Genomic DNA, 26,360 nt, shown 5'->3' on the forward strand with positions numbered 1-26,360 from the left:
ACAGATCGGTGTTGATAGAGATGTGTTTGTGTTATATATTGAATGTATGCTTCTATTTTTCTCTATTTATATCTGTGGTATAGTCTGTGATTTATGATTCCTATTTCCCATGAGATATCTGTAGTCTGTGTTCCCATCACATGTTCCAATGTTCCATGTTCTATGGTTTAGCACGTGTGTTGCGCTACATGTCATTTGCGGAATAACTTTCAAAAAAGTATTTTTTAAAGTGACAGATACGAAAAGTTCATTTTATTTATGTTAATTTAAATTAAGATAAGTAGTAAAAAGGATATAAAATGTCGTTTCGAGGCCGCGGAGGCGGTGGTAGAGGCGGCGGAGGTTACGGCGGTGGAGGTGGAGGTTATGGCGGCGGCGGTGGCGGCGGCGGTGGCGGAGGATACGGCGGACGCGGCGGCGGAGGATACGGAGGAGGGGGCGGTGGCGGCGGCTACGGGGCCCGAGGCGGAGGCCGAGGACGTGGCGGTGGCGGAGGCGGAGGATTTGGCGGCAACAGGGGATATGACCAAGGACCGCCGGAACAAGTCATTCCTTTGGGTCACTTCGCTTACTCTGTTCAGGACGATCTCGTTTGTAAAGTCAACATAGAAGACGTTCCTTATTTCAACGCCCCTATATATTTAGAAAACAAAGAGCAAGTCGGAAAAATCGACGAAATATTTGGAAATATCCGTGACTACTACGTTTCTGTAAAATTAAGTGAAAATATTAAAGCTAAAAGTTTTAAAGAGATGCAAGAACTTTTCATCGATCCAGCAAAACTGTTGCCACTTCGTCGCTTTCTTCCTCAACCGCCTGGTGCCGGTCGGGGCGGTGGGCGAGGATGTGGGGTCGGTAGGGGTGGCGGCGGTGGCCGTGGGGGCGGCAGGGGCGGAGGAGGTCGCGGCGGTGGTGGCTTCCGGGGTCGTGGCGGCGGTGGCTTCGGCGGGCGGGGCGGTGGCGGCGGCTTCGGTGGTCGGGGAGGAGGGGGCGGTGGATTCAGCCGGGGAGGAGGCGGCCGTGGGAGGTACTGAATGGGTCCTGACATTTAACCCTCGGATTGACCTCAGTTGACAGTGGATACTTTCCATTACAAATAGTAATATGGTGATGACTCGTGTTCAAGTAATATTTTGTGAAAGTTACAGACCTGTATTAATTCTAAGTGTTAATAAAATATTCTAAACATTTTTATGAGTTATTTTCAGTTATCTCGGCATAATTTTTTTCTTACTAATTATTCACACATTTGATGTACCGAAAGCAAAAGTTATCTGTTTCTAATCAAGGATTTATGTAAATTTATTTGAATGGAAATGAATAAATCACGTGTGTTGATATGTTTTTTCTCAAATTGGTATAAAAATTAAACTAGAAGGAACTAATAATTCGCTTGGGATGAAGGAAGTTCTTTTTTAGCACTGCAGATATTTGATTTACAAAACTCTTGTGCCTAAAATATTATCCACTACTTCATTGACACTGCAGAGATCATAACTAGGGTCTTTCAATCGGAGAATTGAATATTTTTTCCAGGTTTATGGGCACAGCATTTGAGTAATTGAAATTGTAAATATAAAATGTTTAAAATACTAAATAAATTATACTTTACATTATACAAAAATTTTTTTGTTTATTTAAACTGTCTTCATTATTCAAAATCGTATTATATAAGACATAAACATAAATGATAATGTGAGCACATTGCTAAACTACTCTCATCCACTCAAATCATGATATTGATAATAACTAATTAAATGTCGTTAAAAAAAAATCACACATTACAAAATATGACTGGAATGCCCTCCTCGCATTAATAATAAAATTAGTGAGAATTTTGTGAATATGTATAAGGATAGTTTGGTTTTAGTTTCATGTAAGAATAAAACCAGACCTTACGATAGGATGAATTATGAGATATTGGATGATATAAAATATGAGACGCGTTATTTAAGAAATGGAAAAGCACACCTAGTAATAAATTTTACGAAAAGGAATAAAAAAGGTTACGGAACAATCTAAATAAAAAAATTATAAATTTAAGATCACATATTTTAATGAGAAATTTCAAAATTGTTTCAATTATGCTTAAAAAACGTGCAACCAATGTAGCAGAATACTATGCAGAAAATCTAAAACAAACTGTGATGACATCATTAAAAGGTACTTTGTTACCGATTATGATAATGTTGAAAAAGTCTCAAATGATTTTGCTAAGTATTCCTATGAAAACGTGTCAAATGTTACACAAATGCGACAAGAAAATTGATTAGTCATTATCTGAAGAGCTACCCCACAGTTTATACTTACCTAAAGCTAAATTATTTGAAATCATTAATATCATAAGGCTAATGAAAAACTCAAAAGCACTAGGGGCTAATCAAATCAGAATAGTTGATATTAAAAAATATGCACATATTCTAGGACCGATTGTAACACATTTAATAAATAAAATTATATCTCAGGTTAAAATTCCATTGAAATTGAAATGCAGGAGAATTAGACCAATATAAAAAGGAGGTGATCATTAATTATTAGGAAATTATAGACCTATTAGTATTTTACCCGCTCTTGATTTTTTTTTTGAAAAATATGTATAATTAAAATTGACTAAATATCTCGAAATTTTTGGAATAATTTATATCAACCAACATGGTTTTCAAAAAAAGAAGAGTACTAAAACTCTTCTCCAAAGTTTTCCTAATTACGTTAATTATGAACTAAAATTATTCCTATTAAGGAAACATGTATCAATATTATTTATTGATTTTCCTAAGGCTTTTGATACTATAGATCAGTGTTTCTTAACCTGTGGTCGGCGGCGGACCCCTGGGGGTCCGCGAATATATGTATGGGGGTCCGCAGTCTCATCTCTGGACCATTTAACAATAATAAATAAATGCCACCAAAATTCTCGTAATCTCTACGCTTTCTTAACATTAGAACTTGAGTCTACAAGGGAGAGATAACAACATCTTCCAAGTTAAAGATAAAATTGAAACGATGCTAAAAAAGCTTGACCTTTGGTCAAATCGTACAATTCAAAAAAACTATGATCACTTTCCTACACTATCAGCGTTTTTGTAATCCTCTGGTGGAGAAATGTTGCCAGCACAAGTACAAGACGAAATTATTAAACACCTCTGGGCTTTAAGCTCTTCGTTTCGGGATTATTTTTCAGTACCCGACAAAAATAAAAATTGAATATTAAACCCTTTAACACATATGTTACTGATATTAATGGCTTGACAACAGCACAGAAAAACCAATTAATAGAAATATCTTGTGATTCAGCATTGAAATGTAATTTCAAAGAATCCTCTATATCAAGTTTTTGATTGAATGTAAAGAAAGATTATAAGGAAATATCAGAAGAAGAACTGAAACATTTACTGCTTTTTGAAAAACCACATACCTCTGTGAAAAGGCATTCTCTGCTCTTAAATATACTAAAAACAAACACAGAAACAGATTACAAGTGGAATCTGATTTGAGAATACAACTTAGTAGTAATAGTAACTAACATCAACCTGAATATCATTAATTTAGTTGCAAAAAAGCAATCGTGTTGGAGTTGCTTATTGTTAATTATTAACATTTTTTTTTTAACAATTTTTTTTTTGTATTTGTATTACCAAAATAAATGGTCAGAAATTTATTGCTAGTTTTTTTACCAAGGGGGTCTTTGAAAATGTTGCTTGATTTCCTAGGGGTCTGTGGCTGAAAAAGGTTAGGAAACGCTGCTATAGATCATTGTAAATTATTAAAATGTTTAAATAAGAGGACCATTACTTGACCTCTTTAAAAACTACCTAACTAACAGAACAATGTCTGAAGTGTTTTATATTAGGACTCATATTGTATATAATACATGTTTCATTCATTAAATATATATTTTCACATGTTAAACACTTTGTATATGCAGACGATACTGCTCTAGTTGTTTCGCATAGTGATATTAATACATGTACTGAAATGTTACAGAATGACTATAATATGTTACAAATTTGGTGCCATGATTCAGGTTTTTTAATAAATGCCAAAAAAGTCATCGCCACATGCCAAAATAAATATGTTACCTGTTGTAAAATCTCACCATTTTGAATGCCTTCATAACTCTCACATTGATAGAATTTGCTTTTGTGAGAAATTATATATTGTGGATGAATATGTTTATTTAGGTATAACTATTAATTGCTTTTTTAAGTGGAATATTCATATTCAAATGCCCAGTTGCATTCCACCGGCAGCACTACTGACTAGTCCTACTCGTCAGCGTCCACGTCGCGAACCCCGGGTAATGGGATCACACTCATAACGGTGTGATCACAGCAGATAACGAGAGGGTGAAAGGCGAGTTTCTGGCGCCTCCAAACCAGAACCAACCAGCTAAGGGAAGGTAACCCCGACAGAAAAATCCACCAGAGAAGGTAACAGGACCACTCTGGTCATCTTTTCCCAGGAATCGCTATGGCGAATACATCCAATAAGCAGTTGTCCTGGCTGCGGAGTAGCGCAGGATCGAGATCCTTTTGCAGTATTGATCCCCAACGTCGGGAGGTCCTGACAAGGCACCTCAAGAAGAAGATTCATGTTATGAAAACATGCAAACGGTTAAGATCTGTAGTTAGCCAACTGCATAAATTAAAGTATATATTTCCTCTCTCCACATTAAGATTAGTATATTTGTCTCTGGGTGAATCCATAATAAGATATGGGATCACCGCTTGGGGAAATTCTTGTGCAACAAACATTAAATTAAAATAAAATAAAATTAAAAACGAATCGGGCTGTGGTCCTGTGGCTAGTGTCTCGGACTCACGGATCAAAGGTCCGTGGTTCGAATCCCACTGTACCCCAACTTGATTCCCATTTTCTAATAGTGAGTTATTTACAACTTGTTGAAAATGGTCCTCAAAATTAAATATTTGGGTAAATCATAAGAACGCAAATATTTCTTTATCAAAAAAAAAATATATGGACAAAATGTTCAAAATGCACTTGTCAAATTGATTGCACCTACTTATGTATACAATCAGAGACATAATACTCCATTCGCGTCTAAAAAAGTTAATGTTTTACCAGTTAAGGGTATTTTATGGAGCAAAATTATTATCCAACAGATGTTCAGCTCGATGTATAAAAATAAATTAGAACACAGCTATCCAACAAGATTTACATCTGTTGATGGCCTAAGTTGTGCCAAAATTTAAAAAAAATTATATTGTTCCAAAAGTATTTAATATGTTGCCACTTGACTTGAAAACATATCATAATAAAAATAAAATTATGTTTTTATTACGAAAGCTGTTAATAGACAGAATGTTTCTATTTTGATTTATTATTTACCTAAAATATTCTTAAACTCCGTATTTTTATCTCTCATTAGATAGATTTTTATTATTTTCATTTTGGCCCTTTCTTTTAATTCTTTCTTATTTTATTTACATATTTTAGACCTTAATTTTCACTGTTTTTTTTTTGTAGATATGAATTAAAATTTTCGACTTACTTTGTTTTATTTTTTATCTTGTTTTGGTTACATTTCTGAGCACCCACTATTTATGCATGTATATTTATTTTTTCTTATGTTTAAATTCTATTCAAGTAAATGACTATTCTTTAATTTTAATCACATATTTTTTTCTATTTTCCTTGTAAAAAAAAAAATTAAACCATTTTATCTAGTTTTGTTGAGTTTTATTCTTTTCTTTCTTCTTTTTTATTTTTTATTTGCGCTCTTATGATTTACCCAAATATTTCATTTTGAGGGCCATTTTCAACGAGTTGTAAATAACTCACTATTAGAAAATGGAGAGTAGGATTCGAACCATGGACCTTTGGTCCATGAGTCTGAGACACTAGCCACAGGACCACAACCCGATTTCTTAATAATATATTTTATTTTTCAAAGCATCAAAAACTAATTAATGTATGTTAATTATTTTATATGTGTACAATATTGTCTTTTCTCTTTTATTTGATTCTTAATTAAAACTAATGTCTGAGCACCCGATGACAAACTATTATTTAATAGTTTATCAGGACAAAATATGATTAATACTTTGTTTTCTTTTTATAATGTATTAATATTGTAATAGTGTGTATTTTATTGAATAAAGACTCTACACAACTAAAAAAAAAAACATTTTACTAGATTATTGTACATAGACTGCAGGCGAGTAATTTTATTCATTGGTAGGCCTGTGTAGATACCATTACAATAATTAACTCTTGACACCACGAAAGCATTTATTAATTGATGGGTGGCATCAACCGGAATTTTTTTGCAAATGCATTTGATTTGTCTTAGCTGGTGGAAGCATGCACTGATCGTCAATGTACGTGTTCATGCTTAATTTCCTAAAAAGGAATAGATCGGAGAGAATATAATTTTCTCATGATTATTTATTATTTTTTTGTTAAATCTATTATATTCAAATAATTTAAACAAGGTTTACTTTGAAACTTTGTCTTTATATAAGTACCAATGTACATTCAACAATGTTTTAAGTATGTCCAAATGCTTGCAGACTGGCTGGATTTCCTCCCTAGAGAGTTATTCATGTTTAAATTTGTTGCAACAGAGAGGGAAAACATTTTTGAGATTCAGCCGGATGAATCTCACCCACATGATAAAGGTTTAAGTTATTTTACTTCACGAAAGTCAACAGATGGAAGAATTGTGGAAATGTAAATGTTTAAACATAGGCAGAATGGTGAATGTTACAGTGTGCAAAGTGGCCACTTAAACCAGCCAATTACAGGTCATAAGCCCTGTAAATGCCTAGACTTCAATATTCCTTTCTCAAAAATGTTTTCTCTCTATGTTGCAACAAATTTAGTTGCTTTTTATATCTTAATTTAATTTGCTTTTTAAATACTTGTTTATATACCAATCTATAAGGGTTTATCTAACAACCCGTCAGTTGGTTTAAATAATAAAATAAATAAGTTAATTTTAAAATAAGGTTTTTGTCATGAAAAAATATATTTGTTTTACGATAATTTATTTATTCATCGAAATAGTGGATATAATTAATAAATTATAAATATACATACAATACAAATCAACAAATAAGACCTAAATTTTAAAATGCATTTTCTGAATTTTCCAAATCACTTTTAGTAGATACGCAGTAGTTCAGATTGAAAATTCGTCCACGATGGTTAAAAGTATAAAATGATGGAATGTTCATTTGATCCTCCCAGGTTTTTTTCTCTAATCCAACGGTGGCGCGGATTTCATTGAAATTTCCAGCAACGTGGAGGACGCCATACATGACTAGGAAAAGGCTAAATATTCCCTGCACAATAATCTGAAAGAAGATATTTTAGTACATTGAGATAAACTATACACAAAAATCTACCTACCTAAATAATAGCGAAATTTAAAACTGTTTTTTAATCTTGCAAAATCAGATTTCAATTATACTACTTGACACCACAAACTTAGCGTTCTCCATTGAGTTGGTGAAGCATAATTACAAATCTCACAATTCTTCTTTCAAATTTTTTTGCAAATATCTCAGTAACTCCCTTCAATGGAGATTTTTAAGTTTGCTTCTAATACCCTCGTATGTTTTTATTTTCTAAATAAAAATAAATATTTGCGTTTTTTTTTACCCAAATATTTTAAATTCAAAGGGGGCATTTTCGACGAGATGTAAATAACTCACAATTGGAAAATGGGAATCAAATTGTGATAGAGCGGAGTTCCGATCTATGATCCGTGAGTCTGCTACACTAGCCACCACTACATACAATATTTCTTCAATTCAAAATGTTCTAGTATGAATAATCAAGATTTCCATTATTGAGTTTTCACGACAAATGTGGTTAAGTAGGGTTGGTTTATTTGACTTATAAATTAACATGATGAAGTACCTAAGAAACTCAATTTTAATAGAACAAATACAAAATATTTATAAATATTTTTTGCGGCACTTACATCAATTGGCAGCCTTGTGAATTCTTGTTGCGTTATACGTAGATAAGAACGGTCTAAAAAGGAAACCAAATAATTTAGTTACACCTTAAAATATTTATGACATTTAAATAATTTATAATATACAATTAAAATTTACTAACGTTGAGCGGCGGAATAGGCAGCGTGAAATATTGATATGAATCCGACTACCAGAGCTATCTTGTGTTTTGGAAAAGACATTTTGGATTTTTAATTTAGTTTTTTAACCAAAAGACGGGCTGAAATATTTACAATTAAAAGAAAAGTAAGAGTTTTTCTCATCTGATATTTTACGTTTCGACGGTGTAGGTTTTGACACTTTGAAGCACTTTTGACAGTTCACGGCAAAGATAAAATTGTAATGTTAAAATGGACGTATATATGCAGAAAACATCCAACTCACTTTGGATCTTTTTTATTTTATTGTAAAAATCGATATAGAATATCTCATTTATATTTAAGAGCGTTCCTCACATATATTTTTAAAAAAATTTTGGAATACAAGTACTGTATGTTGGTTAATGGTGTAATTGAAACAGCAGATTTCTGAAAAAAATGTCAAAAATTTCAAACCACGTTTAAAAAAAAAAAAGATGGTGAATTGACGAATTTCTTATTTTAATAAATAAAAAAACACGTGACGTGTTGTTGAAAGTTATTTGATATATATCTAATTTAATTAATATTTTAATCAAAAGAGTGCTGGATTAGTTTAGACATGTAGAGCAAATGAATGGCGAAAAAACAGCTTAAAGGATCTACCATATGCGAATGCATGTTAATGAATGAAGAAAATAAGGAAGACCGAGAAAGACACGACTTAACTTGAAAAAGACTGTCATTGATGAAAAAGATTGTCACAGAATTTGTCATTCAAGTCAAAATTTAGGGGAAAAAAAAATGTTTTTCGCTCACACTTTCGAATAGTGTTATGTAGGTACGTGTGACAAGCATGGAGAACAAACGTAATAAAAATCAACCCTGATTTCAAAGTCGAATATCTACTCATTGGTTTAGTATTAAAAATCACTTGTCTGTCAATCAACCAATAAAAAGCCGGCATTTGGGTCACGTGGATCTGTCATCGCTGATTGTGACATAAAAATACCAAATCAGCTTAGTTTCATTACGTCAAAAAATTGTTTTGCGCAAAAGCAAAACATTAGCCACAGACTACCTACCTCAGTAAAAAAAGTTATGCTAGCTTAAACTCATCTACACGACAAATAGACAGGTGCCTGTCTTTGTTATTACACTACACATTTATAGTTGGAAGTTTTATTATTCAATGGAAGAAGTTGAAAAATAGATTTAGTTAGTGAATTTACGTAACATAAAGGCTTATATTATCAAACGTCTTGCAGCTACAAAGCACATGGAGTGATAAAATTCTAGCAACGAAAAACATATATTTTTTAATTCAGCAAAAATAAAACTATTCAATAATGCCACTTTATGACCTATACAGTAAGATATATTATGTAACTTTGTAAATGTTTTCCGCTATATTTCAAAAACAAAAACATGTCTTGAATGCTTTTTTCTTACGTTTAAGCTAAGATTTCATTCGATGAACTGTCAGAAAAGTTGGCAATTATCTTGTGTTCGGTTTTTATTCGAGAATGGTTTCATTTTTGGGTTAATTCCTAAAGCTTATATTTTTTGCCGCTAGATCGCCAGATCGAGAAATTTCAATTAGTGGAATTAGTATGTCTTTACAGAAATACTTTTTTTTGGACGGGTCCTGCTCATCAACTCGACCATATTAGAATAAGTCAGCAAATTGTGCGAAAAGGTAAGAAAAAAAGTCAGAGAAAAAATATTTTCGAATATTTCTATGAAAGATGGGTATCTTTATAAGAGTCGGCGTTGCCATTACCGACGCCATTACTGATCTACCGATTTTAGGAGCAATCTACCGATCTACCAAATTCTATTGAAATTCTACCGATTTCTTTACATTTCTTCGTTTTTTTTTCACAGAACAAAATTTCAATACAAATAAAACGAATACATGTTATAATAATTTATTGTTTCTTTGCTCACTTAGGTTGCCATCTGTTGATTGTTAAAAAAACTCCTTATCTATTGTACATAAGTATATAATTAATGATATTTTAATGAAATGAATTGGTTGGTATTGGAGAAATAGACATATATACATTTTTCAATAATGTTATGAAATTCTATGCCATGATTTATTTTACCATATTATATTCAACAATACTAGCCAATTCCATAATTAATATATCATTTATTGTATACTTATGTACGATAGATAAGCAGTTTTTTAAATAAGCAATTGATGGCAATCGAAGTGAGCAAACAAGCAATAAATTATTATAATTAAAATTCGTTTTATTTGCATTGAAATCTTATTCTGTGGAAAAAACAAGGAAATATATAAAAATCGGTAGAATTTCAATCGAATTCGGTAGATCGGTAGATTGCTCCCAAAATCGTTAGATCTACCGAAAAATCGGTAGATCTGGCAACGCTGACTACACTATATTTTAGCCCCCCTCACCCCCCGAATCTACCGAAATCTACCGATTTATTTTTCCGAATCTACCTATTTTTGCTTGATCCAGTCTGGCAACCCTGAAAGAGTGTAATTTAATAGATTGTCAGTTGTCAGTTTCAGATTTGTCATCGTTTGTTATTTACAAAAGAAAATACTCTGTACTTGCTTGTATTGTCAACATTTCACGATTAATAGTTTTAAATACATTAAAAAAACTTTTTTTGATGATTAACTCTGGGTGAGACATATTCATTTTTAAAACTGTGAAGGATTTATCGGAAGATGTCAAACGAGGAATTTGATAACTTAAAAGGTTTGTTGAAATGAATATAATAACACATTCAATCGATTAATGTACAAGTAATACGATATGCATGGGGCTTGTGTACTGTAAGGTTTCCGCTTCTTCTTTGAAGTTCAGAAACGCCCTATTCACAAACATGAATAAAAAACTGTGATAAAGGAAAGAGTTGAAAACAAATAAAATATATTTATGTGCTTCTACTGCAATAAATAGCTTAACTCGAAAAAATCAAATAAGGAATGTATTATAGAAACGGTCAGAATGACTTAATAAATGTATATAAAAAATACAAATACAAATTTTAGGTTTTAAGCGTTGATTGACTTTGTAAAATGTGTCCTATACTGGGTGGTATTTCATCATTCCCTTTACGCACCTAATGCTGAATAGCTTACTGCATTGGCACACCAATGCAGCATATCATTTTTACTTCGTGAAGGTAATATGATCAATCTTACGCTTCAGGTGCCAGTCCAGGGACTAGGAAATATTATAGTGTAAAAACACCTTTTTAAATAAATTTTTCATCTCAGCCATGCCGGGAATCAAACTCGAGACCTTTTGCCTAGGGGTGGTATATGGCATTATAATATTCATTTGTAAAATAGATTTTCTTGCCTATATTCTTAATTATGATTTGCTCAAACTTTTTACATCACCTTATTATTCACTTGCTTGTATTTGTTACCACATAAATATCTTCTTTTAAAACACAATGCTTGGTGAAGGTCTAAAACAGTAAATCAGATTCATTCCAGACGTATAACGGTCTAAGGTGAGGCGATGCCCTGGCATGCTTGTTGTTTAATATTGCTCTAGAAAAATCCATAAGAGATGCCGGAGTAGAAACAACAGGAACTATTTTTAGAAAGACTATCCAGATATTAGTCTATGCAGATGACCTAGACTTAATCTCTAGAACCATCCCGGGATCCCAGTTCAGATCCCAACTAAAATCTCACTTCTTTAGTTTATTCTGCTCCCTCAATTTTAAATCAGAAAATATAATATGTCACTTTAGCTTAGGATGTAAGTTTAAACTTATATTCTAACTATATAAGCTAAAGTATTTAAGTACACAATTGTAAAGCGCCCATGAGGTAATTTTTCACAAAATGGCGCTATGTAAATTAATCCAATATTATTATTATTATATTATTAAAAGATGATTTATTTAAGCTAGAGATAGCTGCGAGTCACGTGGGTCTTAAAATAAATACATCTGAAACTAAATACATGTTAGCAAGAAAGTCACAAATAAACTATGCACAGCAGGCAATTGACGTTGGGTCACACCACGTAGACAATGTCTACTCCTTTAAATATTTAAGTACTGAAATAATCGGCAGCGAACCGATTGTGGCTTGTTTAAATATCTGGGATCCAAATTGCTCACTAGAAAAACTAAGACCATTATTTACAAAACTCTCATCAGATCGGTCATTGCATATGGTGCCGAATGTTGGGTTATGACCGAGAGAGATGAAAACATGGTATTAGTATTTAAATGAAAAATATTAAGGAATATATTTGGCGCTGTCAACCAAAATGGAGAGTGGAGGAGACGGTTTAATCATGAATTAGAGGCACTGTATGGCGAACCCAACATTACACAATTCATAAAAATAAGAAGTTTCAATGGTCGGGCCATGTGCCCAGAATTAATGATAATCGTACCCCAAAAAATACTCTTTATACCACTCTGGAAGGCAGACGAAACAGAGGCAGACCAAAATTATGATTGCTGGATAGTGTGGAAAGTAAAATTTGAGTAATTGTCTTGAGGAACTGGAGAAGAGCCGCTAGGTGCAGGGAGAAATGGAGACAGATTCTGGAGGAGGGCCCACAACGGGCTGTAGCGCCACTGATGATGATGATAAATATCTCCTTTAAACATACATTATACTCAGAGCTAAACATCCTGTGAAAGTACCTGCAATGTCTTTAAACATTAATAAGTTGATTATACAGGTGGCCGGGGAAGTGATGTCAAACGGTAAAATGTAGGTGCCTCATATTGAACGTTATCCAAATCACCCCCATGTATATTCTGCGATTTTGTGTAGTTTTCAAGTTATGATTTTTATAGTGGGTTTTTGAAAATTTTTGACCGGATCGGTTTTTAATTTTTTTTGTTTTTAATTTCTGGAAGATTTTTTCAGAATTTTTTTAAAGTAACTCATTTTTTCAAAATTGTACTTTCTTAATTAGTTTTGACGCTGCTCGGTTGAGTTTCAATAAAAATTGGAGTGTATTCATGAATATATCTCTGGGTAATTACTACAACTAGGTAACTTCAAATCAGAATTTTTGAGTTAACCACTAAAAACACATTTTTGTATCCTCTATGAGTGCTACAAATAGACAAGTGGTGTATAAAAAACTTCCTAATATTATTTCAACGCATCACTTCTTGTGTATTTTAAGCATTCATGGAGGAAGACCCAAAAATGTGTTTTTAGTAGTCAACTATAGAATCCTGAATTTAAAGATATTTAGTTGCAGTAATTACCCTATGATATTATATTCCTCAATATGGATCCAATGGAGCCAATTTTTATTAAAACTCAACTGGACAGTGTCGCAGCACACTACCGCATTCCCTCCGTGCGCCTTGAACGCGATCACGTCTGTACCTAAGCTATTACTCGATGTGTGTATTTTTCATTTCAGTTGGTGTAAATACTCTTTTAGATTCGCTAAGAGATAAAGATGACGCTGTCAATGATGCTATTCACAAGTCTCTCTGCAAAATTGCCACAGGACAAAATGCTAATGATGTGCTGTCCGTGTGTTGTAATTACAGACTTTCTAAGAAGAAAATGGAAAATGAACATATCGCGAATATTTTAAGGTAAACTCTTTGAAATATATTTAAATCATTATTTTATTACATTTGTAACCGACCCGCTACAGGAGGGGCTTCATCTCCCTGGTTCCTTCCAATTGGCCCATCCGGCATAAACAGGAGGGCATGGAGCCTGACGAACCGAGAAAGCACTGACCGCTAAGTCAACCTCAATAGTCGCGAAAAGAACTTTCCAATGAGCCGTGATGTTACAAAGAGGCGATCGCAGTCAGGGCAATCAAGGCGGCAACCAGCTGCAAAGTCGGGAGCGGAAAGCAGCGGGGCGCAAGGCAACAAGAGAAACACACAACTCAAGTGTCTGGAGCCAACTGATGTTTATTTATAGCATACACATTTAAGGCGTCGCAGGTACTCTGCCCTTAACCCGTGTGTGCGGCTGCCGCCCGTGTACGTGGCCGCCGCCGTGGGGAGGGAGTAGGGGAGACTGCTTACTCGGCCCCATCCCCCACGCTTACTCACTCCCCCCACTCCTACTCGCCCCCCCCCCACTCTTACTCAACCCGAAGGCCAGCAACATACTACGCTCGCCTGAGCATGGATTTAATCGGCAGTATACCGCGCAACATACAAATAAAATTATGAACACATACAAATAAACACACATAAATACCTAAAATCAATATGAAAATATTATATTCTATATTTCCCCCGGTATAGCCAAGGCCGAACCTGAAAGTGGAACAAATCGCCTTTATTGCGGATTCAGCACTTGGCTTTGACAGATACCGGGGCCCTATACTATTCAGTATTCATTTCAACAAAGTATATATCCACAAACAAATTACGTTTACAGAGAATAGCGGCCGTTTAGTTTTCGTCTAGCACGTCCGGAAAAACATTGCTAGAGCATTTTTAGAGTGTATGTAAACCTAATCCAAGGACTGAAAAGTAGACTTGGCATAATTAGATGGATGAAAAATTTTACTCTGTTCATGTCAAAAGTCTTCAACCAAAGGGCATGCATGACAAGATGAATGAAGATGAAAGAAGCTAGGGTTATTTGTCAAGACAGACATGTCTGGCACCCTACCCTCTCTGCCTAATCCTATGGGGAAATGGCGTGATGGTAGTGATGACTAGGTATTATAAATTTCTTCTTCTTTCCCCTGCCCCTATATCCCGGTTCATCTAGGGTCGGGCCTCCTTGTACGTATGCGCCAGAATCTTCTGTCCTGGGTTGTCACAATTGGAACATTTTGTGCTGCCAACGCCTTCCCAATAGTAGACCACCATGTTGCTAGGGGTCTGCCTCTACATCTAGTTTTAGCTGGGATGGTATTATAAATTGCTTCATGACAGAAATATTATTTCTGTCCACAAATTAAAATGCTTGGTTCACATTTACTTTACTTTATGTATGTTGTTAATGTTTCAATGGAAACCTTAATGAATGTAATATTTTTAATAAATGCAATTCGTTAAATTTAAAAATTGAAAACAAAAATTAAAGGTTTTTGTTTGTAATGAAAATAAATAAATGTTAACTTTCATTGAAATAAACTTTTAAAATTGTCTTTTTATCTCTGCAAAATTATCAAATTGATAAATTGGAACACTTCAATTATTAATGTCATGGTTTTCTGAAAATTTTAACAAATAATGTTTGTTTGTGTTGTCATGCTAAAGAGAGATAGAACAGATGGAATACCGTCCCTTGAGGAGCTTTTTTTAAAAAATGGCGCCTTATAAATTATCCATAATAAAAATTGCATTCTGTCATTCAACATACTTTAAAATATTATTTTGCTATATGTTTAAATACATATTTATTTATTTATTTTGTAGGGTTTTGGAACAAATTTGTATGCAGCAGGGAGAATTTTTACAGTTGGATATAGTAAAAGTGGTTATAGAAATTACTATAAAAGAAATGACATCCTGCAGTGACTATATTCCTTTGATTCAAATGCCAGCATCAGGAATATTAGTTGCAATAGGAAATTACTGGTGTGCAGAGGTAAAATAGTATTTTAATGTATCTATTAAAATACTTCAACATATGATATCAACATTCCTACTTATTAACATAATATTTTTGATAAATTCAAAATTTAGTTAAGGCCTTAGCCATAAAATTAAGAATAGTCCAGGAGCGTAGAATCATATTTGAATACATCGGACTGTGTCCAATAATTCCCCCACTCCGGCTTACTTTTGCCGCGCGTATTCGTGAAGTCGCCGGATAATGTTGCTTGATGGGAAAAAAAAATCATAACACAAATGTAAGGTAAAAAAAAAGTAATCTGTTAATTTCTCTAAAATTTTATTGTGCACGCGGAAACATTGATTGACACAACAGAGTAGATAAGTAAAGGGTCATTTAATAAGAGTAATTGAATTATTGAACTTAAAATATAAAACAAATTTTATTTGACATAAAACGGATATTTTTATATTATGTTAAAAAATATTTGATGTTTTAAAGATAATGTCGTTCAAATGTCCCCTACGGCGTTGTTTAATCCGAGGTCTAATATTCATTAGTTCTTTTATTAGATAAGCAAAGTAGGGTAAAAAAAAATTTACCCTGGCAACACTAACGAAATTTCCATTTTGTTTCTTTGACAATCTGACAGATGGAAAAATAATTAAATTTTTAAGTAATGCATTTGTTATATACACATTCATTTGCAAATTACAGATGACAGACACTCACTACACCAACATGCAAACATTAAAATACACTTTCACCTTTACCACAGTATTTACGAAAAAATGCAAAAATTATACGCGGAGCTAAAAGGGATGCAAACACTACCATGTCCAAAAAAGCACTAAATTTAGGTTAATAATATTTAGCAATATGTTGCAAAATGTGTCGCGGTGGGGGTTAGGAAGGGGAGGGACTAGGTTGAAAGTTACATGATTGGTTGATTTTTTAACCAAAAAGTTGACTATATTGAAAAGATATTTGATTTACTAGGGGAATATTATTTTTCAAAGCTTTTTTAATGTGAAACAAAATTTCTAATTGACTTATAGTTTTTGTTTTTTGAACCGTATTTACATATTTCTTTAATTTTTTTAAACTATAGGTAGTTGAGCCGCTTGGTTTGCTAGTAAAACCCGGTGTGGTTCCTCACTATACTGTTGTACATACTTTGGGAACATTGGCAGCTACTAATATCAATGGGACTGTTCCATTTATTAAACCCATTCTTGGTAAAATGTTACCAACACTTGGAATGATAAAACAAGATCCACTCAAGCAAGCATTTTCATATGGTAGTAAAAAGTTTTCTTTTTGAAATAATTTTCTTAGTATTCTTTTATCTTTAATTATAATCAAATCTTTAATATCTTATTTCAGCCTTGGGACATTTTTCGACTGCACTGATTGACTATTTTGGAAATAATGAGAACCAAAATAGTGATTTAAAGAAGAATAATTTTTCTACAGAAATATCAATCGCTTTTGATGTTCTTCATATTCATTGGTTACATTCATCAGAACCGAAAGTTGTGGAAAATGCTCTAGAAGCAATGGGGCCAATGTTTAGTTTACTTCCAATTGAAAAGATAAAAGATTTGATTCCAAAGTTAATTCCAGCAATAACAACCCTATATAAAAAAACCCATATTGATTCTTACTTTATTACACAGGCACTGACACTTATTTTGATTGAATCTATCAAAGATGAAAGCTCAATATCAGTACAGCTGATAGAGTCTATGATTCAAGCTATGTTTCACTTGATAGTGACTTCTCCCGATTATGATCAGCCGCAAAAGATAAAAAATCATTTTGAATTGTTGCGGTGTTTTGATATATTTGTTACAAATTATTCAGAATGTGTCCTAGAGTTCATATTTCAACAAACAAAAAACAATAACGAGGAAGAGAAGATGAAGGCTATAATTGTTTTGACACATTTAATTACATCGTCAGAAAAGTCGGTTTCAAAAATTGTCGGTCGATTTACTATTGTTTTAAAAGCAATGATCGTTACTGAACATTCTGTAAAAATGAAACGAATATTATTAAAAGCTATTGTAGCATTAGCTTACAGACAATATATTCAACAAAAAGATGATTCTGTTCTCTTAGACTTCATTATAACTCAATGTAGCTATGACTCAACACACACGGATAAAATGGAACCGAATAACCTCACTCTTGACTGTGAAAATTCTTTGTACTTACTATCTTCTACCGTACCAGATATAAAGCCAAGTCTGTGGCCCCTCTTACTTAAAGCACTGCTGAATTCAAATAGTGATACGACTCTATCAATAATTAGTCGGTGCCTCACTCAACTTGCAAATGTCGAGCAGAGTGATAAAAACGTGTCCGACAGCAATGAATTAATCATGCCGTCAAATGAATCTGTTTATGTTCGTAGCCTATCTCTTTTAATCAATGATAGTAACAAAAAAATGGTGCAAAACATCATTTCATTTTTATCAAATTTTTGCGAATATGTCCATAAGGATCTAAAAGTGTCATGGGTTATGGACTTACAAAAGCTAGGTGTGTATTTAGATTCAAATGAATTCTGTCATGAAACGTGGGAATCACTAATTTTAGATTTAATCAGATCTGCCATATACCTTGTCAATGATAACAAATGGATAGAATCAGTGTTACAAAAAATATTAGAACAAATACCTAAAAATGAAAAGTTTATTCAAAGAAAAGGCATACTTTACAAATTTCTCGCAATTCTGTTGTGTCATGTTGTGGACTCACAAACCGTTGGGTATACTTTGGATATTTTGTTTAATGCTCTGACTAACAGTTCACCAGAGGAAAGTAAATATATAGCACGAGCGTTGGGTATAATTTCAATTAAACATGGTCTCTGTATTGTTGATAAATTAGATATTTTGTCAAAAGAAATAGACTCAAAAAAATCAAACAGGTTCTTGAATTTCAATTTTATGAAAAATTCTAAGCATGAAAATGATATCAACAACATGAAATATTCAATAACATTGATATATGGAGAAATTGCCAAAGAAGTATTGGAGGAAAGTGTATTACTCCATCTAGTGGGATCAGATGTAGGGGGCTATGGAGGAGCTATCCGATGGAGTGTGGCGCAGTTGCGACTTACTTCAAATCCTCCTTCTTTAATCCAAGCTGCACTCGATACTGTTGAACATCTTGCTAAAGCAGTTTGTACAGTTTCTCACTCGAATATTGTTCTTCCAGACCGATGGAACTTAATCAATCTAGTATTAGATCAAATGTTCGAACATACGCTAAAAACTTCCAATGTAGAACTTTATCCATCTGTGATTAAAGCAACAACTGCATTGATACTGCTACCGAAACATCTTGCTCCTGAAGAGAGAAATCTAATTCTTAGGACTATATGTGGTAAAGTCTATAATTCAGTCAGTTTTCTTAAAACCAAATTTGGAAATGAGGAAGAAGAAGTATCCAATGATAGTTTCGCAAAAGTGATGAACGATGGATTAAGTTCTCTCAATACCCTAATCAAGGAATTTATGTTGCAATCTGTATGCCCCAGTACTTTGGATGACATACTGAGTATTTTGGATGAGTGGATTGATAGTGACAGTGAGCAAGTTCGCACCGCTGTAATTCGTTCCGTTCAAGTTGCACTCACGTTTTTTATCCAAAATGTTAAATTGACATATGAAAATCCTAGTAGATTTGGACAAGCTGGTTTAATTATGGGCAAAATGGTACCTAGATGTGCTGATAAAAGTAGTGTTGTTCGTTACACCGCTATCGATTGTGTAAAAATTTTAATTCAAATAATTGATTTATACGAAGGTCGTTCATTAGATTCAAACAATGAAATATGCGAAAAGCTCGGACACATTCAGAGCGGTATTGAAACTCGTGATATAGAAAAGTTTTCTGGATTGATATCAGATTTAGCAATCATTATAAGTGATCGAGTACCACACCACCAAACCATTCAGCTGATTGAAAGTTTATTAAGTGGATTGTACAACAATGAGATGTCTGGTTTAGGATGCAATATTGTACTCGGCAATTTAATTCAGTGTAAAGGGCAAGATTTGCACCAAAATGTTGATGACATCATGCAGTATATTCTCAATTCGCTAATTTCTGTAGAAGGAAATGTACGAGATGGGCTATTGAATGCTATGCTGACGCTGACTAAACATCACCCAAAACTAGTCATCACATTCCTTCTATTACAGCCATTACCGTTTGAAAAGTTAGTTTCTTTTTCTTAATATTTATTGTTTCAAATTGTGTTAAAATATTTACCTTTTATCTATTGTTTTTTAGGTCTGTAAATGACTGTTGGCGGTACTTAACACGAAATGTAGCAATTGCAGCAATAATTATAGACCAATTGTGTCAAATATTAGCAATAGAACCGTTATTTGAGGAATCATTAAAATACGATAATGGAAGGGTGGTAGCAGTTCAAACTCTCGCAGTAAGTGCCTTTTAAAAATAATGTATACTTATGTATTGGAGTCACATATTATTGCAGTTGCTAATAATTTACGATGCATATTTTAATACAATACACATTTTCTTTAAGGCTATTAGTGCACTAAGTGAGATGTTCAGCCAAGTAGAAGTAAAGTCAATATGCAACGAGAAGTTTAATGAAGTATTTTCAATGCTGTTCACCATACTTGCCTGCTTCATCGGTGCAGATGCTCCTGCTCACACAGCATTGTCCACTAACAAAAGTGAGAAGTTTGGTTTCGTACCAAACCACCAAGCTACAAAACTGTCTCCCGCAAGAATGGTTTTGGATGCTTTGAGATATTTTCTCATAAATGCTAATCATGAAAAGGTTAGTTTTTTTTGGACAAACAAACACGTTTCTTTATAAACAACCATTTGAATAAGTGGAATTTGGTGAATAACGAAATGTGAAAATAAATCCAGTGACTCATTTTTTATTCACAGGCAGCGGATGCTTGTCTTCAATGTACTCAGCTGGAGTCCGGAGACCATCTTAACTCCTTCCTTGACATGGTGGTGTATTTAGTAGAAGTGTTTTGCAAAGATTATCCACAGCGCCTTGTTTCCATTGTTTCCACATTGAACATATATTCTAGAGCAGCGTTCGTCCCTCAGAGAATCGCTGTGGTTGCCTTTTTCAGCCATTTAGTTACATTTAGGTAAATAGTGCTCTCCTTTATTTGAATCACTCCAAATGATTATTTATTTTAGTATCTTGAATTTATAATATAATAGCAAAAGTTGATTAATAATATTACAATATTGACTCTAATTTTGTTTGCAGATGTAATGATAATCCAGTATTGTTGGAAACGGTTATGGCTACATTAAGCACCGGCTGGAAAGATACTACGCTTGAAGTAAGAGCCGTCAGCCTTTCTGGATTAAGCAATATAAGATATTTAAAAGAAGATCAAAGAGAACATTACTTGTCTTCAGTAATATTAGCTCTGTACAATGGTCTAGATGATTATCAAGGAAGGTATGATATAGAATTATTAATTGTTAATTCAAATATATTGATTTTTTAATCGGTTTTCTGTATTTTCTCTAATAATACAGAGACCTGAAACAGAGACCCCTACAATACACTGCATATCAATAATATAATCACTTAATCCTCGAAACAACGACTCAAACAAATACAAATTTATATGTACCTCTTTCGGTCAAAGGGACTTGAGGGCATTAGGCAATTAAAATTTAAAACCTACTTCCGCTATCCATTTAAATCTGGGTTATTAAAACCTGGGTACCCAGTGACGACACATTATTTTTTATATTTTATAAAAAGTAAAGATGAAAAAAAAAGTATTTTAAATATTCCCACTTGCAACCATTTTGTAATTACAACTATTAAAAAAATATAAACATAATATTATCTGTCAAGTGTCCCTCAAAACTCTTTCATATTCCCGAGCTTCGTGCATCACCATAAACAAACACAGATTTAAGTTTATATTACCTGTTTATTTTTCTATTGACAATTTTCAGCTCTCTGAAGACGAATATCCCTCTTGTTTCCATTATTGGCTTAAATGGATTACTTGTATTGCCATCAATCAAAGAAAAGCAGATGGCTTCACTACCGCCAATTTCTCAGAGAATCAAATCATTTTTTAACACTGAAAATGCACTTCTTAGAGAAGCATCCATACTTTTATTTGGAGATTTGGTTTCAACAAAAATTTCTGATGATCTACGGGAACAAGCTTTGGCTCTATTCCCATGCTTCTTACTCCACCTTGCAGATGGTGACCCGAGAGTTGTTAAGGTACAAATATTTATTTTGACTAATTCATGAATTAAAAAGTTTAATTTCATAATTCAGTATTCATTAGTTATGTAGGTAAATGTAATATTCAAAATATACATAATATATAGTTTCAAAGTTCGTGGTTTACTATCTCAGTTAATATTTTACACAACACTTATTATTTTTTCATGTACATGCATACAAAGTTTTGTTTTAAGGTAAAGAAGTAACTAACTGATAAAATAATAATAAAATATGAATTATTATAAAACCAAAGCTTTGTTATTAGTGTTACAGATATAAGTTTATTCTATTAAAAGAACACAACTATAGTTTTGGGAAAAAACTCTCCCATCGACGGGTGATAAAAACTAATATGAATACTAATTTTGATTACAAACTAAACAATAATGTACTAATGAGAAAGCACGAAATTAAAGATCTTGGGATTGTTTTAGACTCAAAACTACTTTTTGAATCGCATATCAATAAAATTACCTCCAAAGCATTGAGCATGTTAGGTTTCATCATTCGAATGAGTAAACACTTTGATAATCCAAAGGCCCTAATTTCATTATGTTATACATTTGTCAGAAGCCATTTGGAATACGCATCTCAGATATGGAATCCCCAGTATGCCATATATATAAGTAGAATAGAAAATATTCAAAACAAATTTATAAAGTACCTTAAATACAAAACCGGTATTTCTTATGTATCTACTCTCACTGCCTCCACCTTCCATGGAATAATTTCTCTACAATACCGCAGAGTGTGTGCGGACCAACTACTGCTTTACAAAATTATGACAGGAATGGTTGACTGTACAGAGCTGCTTGGTTTAATAACAATACATGTGCCAGCCAGGATTTGTAGATGGTACCACCTGTTTCATGTACCAATAAGTAAAACGTCGTATGTTAAAAATGCTTTTTTTCGTAGGACTTTTTCAATGTACAATACAAAATTTTAAAACATAGATTACACAAACATCACTCTGTCAGATTTAAAATTTACACTAAAAATGCATTATGTAACTTAGTAGACATTATAATAATAAATATGTACATCTCCCTTCCCCTCCTTATCCTCTCTTCAAGCATTCTTGTCCTAATCCCGCCCAATTTACAGTAACGTTCTTAAAATAAATATAAAAAATTCTTTGATTATTGAGTACATGAAAATAACATTTTTATATGTATAAATTGTATGTATTTATTTGATATGTAATATATTTTCTTTACTAACTTTGTACACTATGTGGAAATCTGTTATTAGTTCTGAGTTTATACACCTATATCTGTTTGTTTACTAAAAATATGTATGTAGAACTGTTGATTTCCCAAATAAAATAAAATAATAATTAAATAAATAATAGTATCCACAGTGTTACCATAGTGTCTATATATTTTCAACTAATTTAAAAAATATTTATTAAATTAATGACTTAGTTTTGATTATTCTTCACTGCGTTTTTTTTAGTATGTTTGGTTTATGTATTTTTAAAAATAATTTTTAGGCATGCAAGCAAACACTTAAGAAAATATCACCTGTATTTGGCGCTCAGAAAACTAACAACATGATTCAGAATCACCTAATCGATTCAGCAAAACTTCACCTAATGGACTTTACAGTTGATTTAATAAAAAATGTGTCATCTGAACTTCCTAAATATGTTCCTCAATTTATTGAAAATACTTTCAACTATTTGAACAGCCCATGGGATGGCATCAGGGCTAACGCAGCTCTTGTCTCAGGTTTGCTTTATACATGATATTGTTTGAAATACATACTCCAGTTGTTTTATTTCGATTGAAAAGAGAAGTAATGTGTTGAAAGACTACACTGAAGTTCTGTATTTTTAATATGCAATTATTTTCCATTTTAGGAGTACTCTTCTCTAGTTATAGTGCCACAGATGAGAATTACGAGGATAATAAGAAGCTTTTGACTTCTCGTTTATTGCAGTTAATGAAAGATTCTAATGCTAGAGTGAGAGCCTCGACTGCTACAGCTTTAAGCAGTTTGTACCAAAACAACGCTGTCAAAAGGGAAGCCTCACAATAAATTGTTGCTGAAGATTTCTTGTATGTCTACTGCACAAGCAATCATCTCTAATCCTCAACTCTCTCCCTCAAACCTCTAGGCATACATAAATGTATTCTCTTTACTATTATGGATTTTTCAAAATACAAATCCTAATATCATTAAACTCTTCCTATCTGCTGCGAACAAAAAATGTTCACGTTGATATGTTTAATAAAAAATATCTAAATACATTATTATGACATGTATGTTCTTGTAAATGAACTGTTAAAGATTTGAATTGGTCTCATAATTATTAAAAAATTCCTCTTTGTGTACAAATATTAATTTGCTTTTATTGTTGTGTAGGCAAAGAAATTGTAATAAATTAATTTTGCTATCACCATATTATAATATAAGTAATATATTTATGTTTGATTAGTTTACAACCTTATGAGCAATGTGTTTTAGAGTTAAGTACAGGTTTCTTCAAAATGAATGTTTAATAAACACGAAAAAATATCTCAGCTAAAGCTGTAACAAATTACATTTAAGTCTAACATAACAATATGGTACTTTTTCTTTTTGGTTTTTATGTAAAAGTTACACAAATTTATAAATTGTTGCAATATTCTTCCTTATAATTTTTTAAGCACAGCTTTAGTAATTTGGTCATTTTTGCATATCTTGCTACTTCTTCAAATTAAGAAAATCTCTCTGGGTTATTGGAATATCATCTAGTTTTGTGCAAATATTGTTGTAATTTAGAATTTGATAATTTAGTATATTATGTACATACCAATGACTTATAATTATTCCTATACCAGCTACATCTAAGATATAGCAAAATAATGCGTTACCCTCGACAATTGTAAAAAAAGAGATAGCAAACCACAATACACATGCAATCATTCATGTAAGAAAGAAATATACATACTTGCTTAATTCATATGTATTTCTGCGTTACTCATCATAGAATCTATACTTGCTAGCAGCTGTAAAAAAAAATTGAAAAATGCGCTTAAAAATATAACAAATTATTTACTTATTCCATAAATTTGATTGCACATAAGAATGTAATGATAATTCTGTTCTCGCAATTAAAGCATTTTTTCATCACACATAATGACATATTTCTGTGTAGTATCACATTAATCATGACAAAAGCACAGAAGGCACCAGAATATAAATGCCTTTTTTGCGCTATAAATGTGTCTACTTGATCCATCATTGGTAGATACCATAATGTTTTATACGAGTGATGGACATTCTAGAAGTACTCCATGTTCCATTAAAAAAATATATGATATGCCATTGACATATTAATACATAGACGCACCCTACAGAGTAAAATATTTTTAAAAGTAGTGACACAAAAACGTACCCATAGTAACTGAGTTTGTTTATTTATTCCAGGGCTGCATTCAATTATTATGCACATTCTACCAAAAATTTAAAGATACCCATTTTTTGTATATGAAAAGCTTGTATTTTGATGTTTACAAGCAACATTAATTTTTGGCGGATCCCTATCAGATTATTTCTTTTAATTCCTTCTAATTTCGACCCATTTAATTCCTTTCATTGGATTTTGGGGAACGCAAAAATAATATTAACCAACATTTATTATTTTTTAAAAACAATCCTATTAGTGCATTCCTGTAAGAAGAGCTTCACCATTTCGCTGCTAGGCATAATTTGATGTTTAAAAAAAATATTTTTATCTAAATATAAATTAATTTAAGCTTTGTAACATGCTCATGAACCGATGAAAAGTTACCCAATCCTTTTTACAATGTTAATCTGAAAGGCTTTTACGCAGTTTCATGACATAAGCAGGCATTTTGGTTTCGATTCTAAATGTCACACCTGGCTGGCGATCTAAGAACGACTAAATACGTGTTGGGTATCAGTCAATTGTCGTTATTTTTGAGGGCTCAGGGCGCGTCTATGTGTATGAACTGGTCAATGAAAATAAGTACATAATATTTTTTTAAATCCTGTTAATGTCTTCAAAGTTGTTAATATATTTTTTACTTATAAGACTTAAGCAGATTTCATCTTTATAAATTATGTTCTCTGGAATAAAATATCAATATGTATATGTTGAATCATAAATAAAGTTTTTTTTGATTCACCATTCTTATTCAACTATTTCCATTATTATTATCCCTGCCCATAATGGGTCTTAAAATTATAATTGTTTTTAAATGTTATATGTGTTTGTAGTTATAAGTGTTGAATTTTGAATAAAAATATATTAATCATATTGTTTTTAATGTATTCTCATTAAAAAATCTGTCTCCCATCTTAGGTAAAAATATTTTTATTTAAAACTACGTGGATATTTAAAGGTATAGTAGTGAGAAACTGATGCCCTTTTTTGCTTAAATATCCATTTTACTATGGATCAACTGTATTTATCATCTAATGAATTTTAATTTATCTACTAACTAAAAATAGTTATTCTCGTACTTAACTTA

General features: G+C 32.5%; 3 protein-coding genes across 3 annotated transcripts; 2 read left to right on the forward strand and 1 right to left on the reverse strand.

The window, feature by feature from the left end:
• Nucleotides 1-146: 146 nt before the first annotated feature.
• On the forward strand, nt 147-1,190 carry Gar1 (Gar1 ribonucleoprotein). The gene has a single exon (XM_088242583.1). It carries the CDS (start codon nt 300-302, stop codon nt 1,032-1,034), a length of 735 nt encoding a protein of 244 aa, XP_088098709.1. The 5' UTR covers nt 147-299; the 3' UTR covers nt 1,035-1,190.
• Nucleotides 1,191-6,993: 5,803 nt separating this feature from the next.
• On the reverse strand, nt 6,994-8,320 carry EMC5 (ER membrane protein complex subunit 5). The gene is made up of 3 exons (XM_088242630.1): nt 8,092-8,320; nt 7,952-8,004; nt 6,994-7,319 (listed from the first exon to the last, which is right to left on the reverse strand). Exons 1-3 carry the CDS (start codon nt 8,168-8,170, stop codon nt 7,092-7,094), a joined length of 360 nt encoding a protein of 119 aa, XP_088098756.1. The 5' UTR covers nt 8,171-8,320; the 3' UTR covers nt 6,994-7,091.
• A 2,271-nt stretch (nt 8,321-10,591) lies between these two features.
• On the forward strand, nt 10,592-26,014 carry c11.1 (maestro heat like repeat family protein c11.1). Its single transcript, XM_088242631.1, has 12 exons — nt 10,592-10,806; nt 13,471-13,651; nt 15,452-15,623; nt 16,702-16,891; nt 16,977-19,827; nt 19,902-20,055; nt 20,164-20,424; nt 20,541-20,755; nt 20,881-21,078; nt 21,591-21,870; nt 23,372-23,609; nt 23,741-26,014. Exons 1-12 carry the CDS (start codon nt 10,776-10,778, stop codon nt 23,917-23,919), a joined length of 4,950 nt encoding a protein of 1,649 aa, XP_088098757.1. The 5' UTR covers nt 10,592-10,775; the 3' UTR covers nt 23,920-26,014.
• The last annotated feature ends 346 nt before the right edge of the window (nt 26,015-26,360 follow it).

The sequence above is a fragment of the Micrasema longulum genome, unplaced genomic scaffold (genome assembly GCF_059751315.1).
Source record: "Micrasema longulum isolate JH-2025_06_02 unplaced genomic scaffold, ASM5975131v1 h1tg000147l, whole genome shotgun sequence".
Classification (NCBI taxonomy): Eukaryota; Metazoa; Arthropoda; class Insecta; order Trichoptera; family Brachycentridae; genus Micrasema; species Micrasema longulum.

What these genes read in the sequence shown, in the direction of transcription:
- Gar1 (XM_088242583.1), top strand. Translation starts at nt 300, where the DNA reads ATGTCGTTTCGAGGCCGCGGAGGCGGTGGTAGAGGCGGCGGAGGTTAC.
- EMC5 (XM_088242630.1), bottom strand. Translation starts at nt 8,170, where the DNA reads ATGTCTTTTCCAAAACACAAGATAGCTCTGGTAGTCGGATTCATATCA. An exon ending in TGCCTATTCCGCCGCTCAAC is followed by an intron (nt 8,005 to 8,091) that starts GTTAGTAAATTT and finishes TTTCCTTTTTAG; the next exon opens with ACCGTTCTTATCTACGTATA. An exon ending in TCACAAGGCTGCCAATTGAT is followed by an intron (nt 7,320 to 7,951) that starts GTAAGTGCCGCA and finishes ATCTTCTTTCAG; the next exon opens with ATTATTGTGCAGGGAATATT.
- c11.1 (XM_088242631.1), top strand. Translation starts at nt 10,776, where the DNA reads ATGTCAAACGAGGAATTTGATAACTTAAAAG. An exon ending in CATATCGCGAATATTTTAAG is followed by an intron (nt 13,652 to 15,451) that starts GTAAACTCTTTG and finishes TTTATTTTGTAG; the next exon opens with GGTTTTGGAACAAATTTGTA. An exon ending in TAAATGCTAATCATGAAAAG is followed by an intron (nt 20,425 to 20,540) that starts GTTAGTTTTTTT and finishes TTTTATTCACAG; the next exon opens with GCAGCGGATGCTTGTCTTCA.